The sequence below is a fragment of the Eriocheir sinensis genome, chromosome 36 (genome assembly GCF_024679095.1).
Source record: "Eriocheir sinensis breed Jianghai 21 chromosome 36, ASM2467909v1, whole genome shotgun sequence".
NCBI classification, from domain to species: domain Eukaryota; kingdom Metazoa; phylum Arthropoda; class Malacostraca; order Decapoda; family Varunidae; genus Eriocheir; species Eriocheir sinensis.
The window spans coordinates 14,232,653-14,240,152 of NC_066544.1; the positions used below are offsets into that span (position 1 = coordinate 14,232,653).

Below are 7,500 nucleotides of genomic sequence, written 5' to 3' on the forward strand. Positions count from 1 at the left end.
CGGTAAACTAAACTCGCTCTACACTGCCTGCATTAAGAGTGAACATACAAACAAACAGGATAGGTGCAGTGATTAGCGGGCGTTCTATTTACTTATTCTTCCTCTAAAGCTGCTTCCTTCACCGTAAATAAAAATCTACTGACTATGATTTTTTTTGAGTAATGGAAACAGGAAAACTGTGTATATTTTTGCGTTTTTAAGGGTATAGATTAATTTCTATATACTTTCTACACTGGCCACAAAAAATATATATATACAAACACACTTTCTACTGAGTATGCTGTGGATATTACTGCGTTTTTTAGTGTATATGTTATAAGTTGTGTCAAAAAAATATGGAATTCTTTAGCATAATCTTTACTTTCATTTATGGAGGTAGTTAGCATATATCGGACTTACTCCTTACTTTATTCTCCTAACCCTTTTCTCTCCCTCGTCTTACCATAAAACAAATAAACAGAATAACAAGTCAGACAGTATCCTTTCGTTAACCTCATTGCTTCGTGTTCCTCCCAGTTATTCAAGCCGCTAGAGGGACGGTGAAGCCTGAATGATCATGAATAGCGTGCGAGTTCATTGCCAGAAGGACCAGCAAGTGTTACGAAGGGCTGAGCTACATGTTTTAATTATGGCAACCGTTATTTTGCCGTGGTGACAAGTAGTGGTGGTGGATGTGGTGGTGGTATTAATAGTAGTAGTAGTAGTAGTAGTAGTAGTAGTAGTAGTAGTAGTAGTAGTAGTAGTAAAACGAAGAACAAGAAGTAAAAACAAGAACAAGAAGCACAAAAACAATAACAATAAGAATGAGAATTAACAAAAAGAACGAAAATTAGAACGAAAAGCATAGAATAGAACAGGAAAGAACTAGAACATATTTATCATCATTATCATCATTATTATTATCATTATTATCATCACTATCCTCATCATCATCAACGCACCTAACAATAACGCACCTTTCCCCTCTCCTCCCCAGATCCTGCAGCTCCAGATGAACGACTTCAAGTACCACTACCTCTTCACCACCTTCGTGAGTACCAACTAAGGAGCCTCGAGATGCGAAGCGGACACACAAAAACACATTATAATAGAAGCGAATAGGACATTTTTAGAAGACTCGGTTAGGCATGGATAAAGAAGAGGAGAGTATCTGGACACCTCTCCTCCCGAAATTGATCTCTCTTGGACACTTTTCTGAACTCTTTTTTTTATATATAAGGACAGTGGAGCAGGATTTTTTTTTCTATTATTTTTTTTTGCCCTTGAGCTGCTTCCTTTACAGTAAAATAAAAATGCTTGAGTTAAATGAAAAAAGAACAGTTGAAAAATATAAATGAGTTAAGTACACATATGCATAGAATTTAGTAAGCATAAAAAAAGATGAATAAAAAAATAAAAGACATACGAAGAAGTCAGCTTGATAATAGGAAAGAATTAAAACTGTCTGTCTGTCTGTCTGTCTGTCTGTCTGTCTTTATCGGTAGTATTCCAAGCTCTCCTTTAAATATCATCCATTACCAACTCAAAAATCAACAGCGGTATTTAAACTATATTTCACCTTTATATAATTCAACATATTTCGCTTCCAATTACTTTTCTTCCATCATATTTGCGACACACCATTACTCACAGAAAATTGATGTACTGGGTGTGGCCATTAACCCGTGGAAGTGATTAATAGAAGGCTTGTACCGGACGGGGCTTCACTAATTGCCTGATATTGTAGGAAGTGATGTCAAGGGAATGATCTAGGAAGGAGGGCTTGTAATGTGGGGGTTTATCTGTCCATTTATCCGTCTGTCACCTTGTAAGTCTGTCTCTCTGTCTTCCTTTATCCCTCCCCTTTTCCATGGTTCCTTATCTTCCTTATCTTTCTTTCCTTTTCTTTATCTGTCTATCTATCCGTTTGTCACCTTGTAAATCTTTATCTTCCTTTCCTTCTCTTTGTCTGTCTATCTATCCGTCTGTCACCTTGTAAATCTGTCTCTCTGTCTTTCTTTAACCCTCCCCTTTTCCATGGTTCCTTATCTTTCTTATCTTTCTTCTTTTTGTCTGTCTATCTATCCGTCTGTCACCTTGTAAATGTCTATCTGTCTTCTTTTATCTCTCCTCTCCTCCACAATCCCTGATCTTCCTTATCTTCCTTTCCTTTTCTTTATCTGTCTATCTATCCGTCTGTCACCTTGTAAATTTGTCTCTCTCTCTCTTCCTTTATCTCTCCTCTCCTCCACAATCCCTTATCTTCCTTTCCTTCACATTTCCTCATCTCTTCTCCACGTTTTACCACATCCTAACCTTCCTTTCCTTCCCTTCTCTCCTCCTCCCCTTCGTTCCCTCCCTCTTTCTTTCCTTCTCTTTATCTGTCTATCTATCCGTCTGTCACCTTGTAAATCTGTCCCTCACTTCCATTCTTTAATCTCCTCTTATTTCCCTTTGCCTCCCCTTTCTTCACTTCCTCCTTTCCTTCCCTCCCTTCCTTCTCTCCCTTCCTCTCCTTCACCTCACCTAGTCAGCCTCTAACCCTTTCTTTTTCTCCCTTCCTTCCTTCTCTCCCTCTCCCTTCCTCTCCTTCACCCCAGCTATCCAACCTCTAACCTACTTTTCAACCCTCATTTCCTTCTCTCCCTCTCCCTTCCTCTCCTTCTCCCCAGCTATCCAACCTCTAACATCCTTTTTCAACCCTCATTTCCTTCTCTCCCTCTCCCTTCCTCTCCCTCACCCCAGCTATCCAACCTCTAACATCCTTTTTCAACCCTCCTTTCCTTCTCTCCCGCCGCAGGACATCGAAACGTTTGACCTCGAGGACTTCAAATACAACTTCGTGAACATGACGGCCTTCAGACTGGTGGACTCGGAGCACTACCGCGTCAGGAGGGTGCTCAAGGACATGGAGAAATTTCAGCCCATTGGCCACAACATCCTGAACCAGAGCCGCGTCATACAGGTAAAGACAAGTGTAGTTACCTGTGAAATGGGGTGGCTTGTACAGGAGAATAGAATGGGTAAATGAAACTCCTTAGCCACAATATCCTGAACCAGAGCCGCGTCATACAGGTAAAGACAAGTGTAGTTACCTGTGAGAGGAGATGAAATAGACACAGGTGGATAGAGCGAGCAGGTGAAAAGCGTATTAGTCACCAATGCCTCATCATCCTGAAACAAACAATGTGAAGGAGAACCTACATATTTACACTAATCTCTATCTCTCATTCCCACCTTTCCCCTCACTCCCCCCACCCCCCCACCGCCACCAGGTCGAGCCCGCCCTAATCTACGACAGCGTGCACGTGTTCGCTTTGGGTCTGCAGGCGCTGGAGCGATCGACGACCCTCAAAGTGTCCAACCTCTCCTGCGACCACGAGCTGCCTTGGGGTGACGGCTCCTCGCTCTTCAACTACATCAATTCGGTGGGTGACGGGGTGGAAGGGAGGGGAGGGGAGGGGGGATGAGAGGGACAGGGATGGGGGAGGTAAGGAAGGGTTGGGAGGGTGTATTGCGGGTAAGGATGTTTGGAAGAAGTTGTGTATGTTTGTGTGTTTGTGTGAGGGAGTGCATGCTTGTATAGGGGTATGGAAGGGGGCTAAGAGAGGATTGGGATTAGTGGGGTGGGCGTTTGTGTGGAAGGGTGGAGAAAAAGAGGAGTGTTTAAATGTGGTTATGAGTGTGGAACTACTACCACTTCTATTACTACTACAACAACCACTAATACTACCAAACCCTACCACCACACACCACCACAACAGAAACAACCAACCTTCCTCACCACCACCACCAACAACAACACACACACACACACACACACACACACACCATCACCCCTTCCAACACGACTCTCCTATAGCAAGTCCATTATCCCGCTAACTCTCCTCGGCTCCACAGCACCCTTGTTCCTCCCCCTTGATGGCGTGTGAGCGGCGGCGATGATACGGAGGCGGCTCGTCGGCGGGTGGGTCCAGGGCGCTAATGTTACGATTATGGGCCAAAAAGGTGATTCCCGAGACTGACGAGGAAGGGCGGCACGTGGAAGGCGGAAGAGAGATAAAGAGAGAGGGAGAGAGAGAGAGGAAGAGGAAGGGAGATAAGAGTTAAAGAGAAGGGTTACAGGAAGGGGAGAGTGTAGGATAGAAGAGAGGTAGAAGAAAGGGGAAGAGAGATAGATGGATAGAGAAGGAAGGAGAGATAGATAGGGAGAGAAGAGGAAGAGGAAGGGAGATAAGAGCTATAGAGAAGGGTTACAGGAAGGGGAGAGTGTAGGATAAAAGAGAGGTAGAGAAGAAAGGGGTTTACAGGAAAGGGGAAGAGAGACAGATGGATAGAGAAGGAAGGAGAGATAGAGATACAAGTAGAGGAGAGGAGAAGGGAGATAAGGGCTATTGAGAAGGGGAAGTTGAGGTTGAATGGAAGAGAAGATGGAGAGAGAAGAAAGAAAAGAAGGGGAAATAAAGTCTGTAAAGTAGAAGGGTTAGAGGAAAAGGGAAGACCTGAATAGAGGAGAGGTGACAGATGAGAAGGAAAAAGAGAAGAGAATGGTTAGTGTGAAGAGAAAGGATAAAGAAGAGAATAAGGTGAGAGAAGAAGGAAGGAAAGCATTGGAGATAAGGGTTCGAGGAGAGGAAGAATGGGAGGAAGATGAGAGCTGGAGAGAACGAAGGAGAGAGAGAGAGAGGAAAAAGAGAAAGGGAAGGAAGGAAAAGGGATGAGAAGTAGATGAAGAATGGAAGGAAGGAGAGAGCTGGAGAAAACGAAGGAGAGAGAGAGAGAGAGAGGAAAAAGAGAAAGGGAAGGAAGGAAAAGGGATGAGAGGTAGATGAATGGGAGGAAGGAGAGAGCTGGAGAAAACGAAGGAGAGAGAGAGAGATGAAAACGAGAAGAGAGTAGGAGGTGAAAGGGAAGGGAGGGAAAGGGGAGAGAGGTAGAGGAAGAGTGGAAGGAAGAAGAGAGCTGAAGAGAAAGAAGGAGAGAGGAGAGAGGAAAACGAGAAGAAAGTAGGATGTAAAAGGGAAGGAAGGGAAAGGGGAGAGAGGTAGAGGAAGAATGGGAGGAAGGAGAGAGCTGGAGAAAACGAAGGAGAGAGAGAGAGGAAAACGAGAAGAAAGTAGGATGTAAAAGGGAAGGAAGGGAAAGGGGAGAGGGATGGAGGAGGAAAGAGAGGGGAAAGGAAGTGAATGCCGAGGAAAAAGTCTTCTGGGATTCATATTTGTTTAAAGTCGATATTGAGGGAGCGAGGAAAAGGATACTAGTAATAATAATAATAATAATAATAATAATAATAATAATAATAATAATAATAATAATAATAATAATAATAATAATAAAAACTTTAAGCTCACGTCACAAAGTTCAACAATTTTTCTTAACTTTTCCCTCAGCTCATATTTTTTGCGTGTTGTTCCTCGTTTTTTTTTTTTTCGTTTTTTTTTCTTTCATGCCGCCCACCTCCCCCTCCCTCCCCCCCTCCCCCCGCCTGAAATTACCCTCATAAACCTTGACAAAAATAACAGAAAATAATAAAAAATAACAAGAATGGAAGTGATGATAATGATAACAAAAAAATTACTACCCTCATTAAGATTAACAAAAATAATAACAACAAAAAATAAAGATAAGCAAAATCACTCCCATTAACCTAACAGAAATTAATAACAAATAACAAAAACAGCAAAACAAAATAAATAACAACAAAAAAATAAAAATAGAAATAACAGCAATAACAAAAAACAGAAATAACCAAAAAAATAACAAGAAAAAAAATTGCTCCCATAAAACTTACCAAAATAATAAACATCGTAAATAATAACAAAAAAAATAAAGAAAATAATAACAACAAGGAAAGACAATCCCCCTCATAAACCTTAAGACAAAAAAAAAACAATAACAAAAATAAAAACAAAATTACCCCCATAAACCTTCACCAACAAAAAATAAATACACTCATAAAAATAAACAACGTGATAACATCAGTAACAACAACAACATCGGAGGGGGCAGCCAAGCACGACCCTCTTATTAATATTCTGAAGGCGAGTTTCTCTGTGTCGTAACTTTTCCCTCGATATTAAAACCCACTTGAAGGGCACAATGGCGGAGGAGGGGCGGCGGGCGAGGGTGCGAAGAGATTAAGAAAGATAGATAAATAGATGAATAAATAGGTAAATAGATAGATAGATAGATAGATAGATAGATAGATAAATAGATAGATAGATAGATAGATAGTGAGTGAGTGAGTGTATGTGAGTGAGTGAGTGAGTGAGTGACTGACTGACTGACTGATTGAGGGAGTGAGGAAGGGAGAGAGATAGACATAGCTAGTTTGATAGGCTGATAGACAGATAGATAGATAGATAGATAGATAGACAGACAATGGAAGGCCGTTTGACAGATGGAGTGAATAAATTAAGTATACAAGAACACCCAAAGAGATAATACACGAATACACAAATATAAATTAACACAAATACACAGAGATGAACATAAGGTCACACACATACACTAGGGCACACATAAGCATACAGGAAAATACTACTAATAAGGATGCTATGTGTTGTGAGTGTAAGCAATGGTGTTGGTTTTTTTTTTTTCCTCATAAGTGGGTTTTTTTTTCTTTTAATGTTACTCTTCCACTTTTCCTCTTTTTTTCTGTTTTTTGTTTTGTTTTCTGGCGATCTTTTTTTTGTGTTCATTCTTTTCTTCCTCTGCCTCCACCTTCCTCTTCCTCCTCCCTTCCTCCTCAATCCTTCTATCTCCTTCTCTATCCAACTCTTCTTCTCTTTCTTTTCTGTTTTTGTTTTCTACCGTCCTTTCTTTCTGTTCTTTCTTCCTCTTCCTTCACCTTCCTCTTCTTCATACCTTCTTCCTCAATCCTTCTATCTCTTTCTCTATCCAACTCTTCCTTTCTTTCTTTCCTGTCTTTGTTTTCTGCCGCCCTTTTTCTGTCCTTTCTCCTTCCTTTTTCCTTCATCTTTCCTTTTTTATCCCTTCTCTATCTCTCCCTTTCCTCTTCTATTCAACTCTATTTCCCTACCTAACTATCTTCTCTTTGACCCTCCTCCCTCCTCTTCCTAATTGTATTCTCTCCCTCCATTACCTTCTCCTCCTCCTCCTCCTCCTCCTAATCTCCTCTTGTTTCCTCCTCCATTCAACCTTGTCTACCAACCTACTTACCTCCTTCCCTCTCCTCCAAATTGTTCTTCCTTTCCTCCCTCACTTTCCCTCCTCTTCACCACTCTCTTCTCTTTCCCTCCTTCTGATCCTTCTCTCCTTTTCTCTTCTATTCAACTATACATATCTACCTATCTATCTATCTTTCTTCTTTATCCTTCCTTCCTTCCTTCCTTTCTTCCTTTCTTCTTACCCTTATTGGATCACTTAATTTTCTTCCTGTGCTTTGGGTTCCTTTACTTTTTTTCTTCTCTTCCTACTAATATACTTTTTTTTTTATTTTTTTCTCATCTTCCTCCTCCTCATTTTGCTCCTACTCTTCTTCTTCCTCCTCCTCCTCAT

The 7,500-nt window shown here is 41.1% G+C and overlaps 1 protein-coding gene across 8 annotated transcripts in view; it reads left to right on the top strand.

Moving 5' to 3' along the window:
• LOC127007872 (glutamate receptor ionotropic, kainate 2-like) overlaps positions 1-7,500 on the top strand; it is a 172,133-nt gene that overhangs the window by 121,950 nt on the left and 42,683 nt on the right. For all 8 annotated transcript variants that reach the window (XM_050879298.1, XM_050879304.1, XM_050879299.1 and 5 more), the window contains 3 exons: positions 977-1,030; positions 2,780-2,944; positions 3,255-3,407. In XM_050879298.1, coding sequence (XP_050735255.1) covers positions 977-1,030; positions 2,780-2,944; positions 3,255-3,407 — 372 coding nt within the window. The remainder of the gene's footprint in view (positions 1-976; positions 1,031-2,779; positions 2,945-3,254; positions 3,408-7,500) is intronic.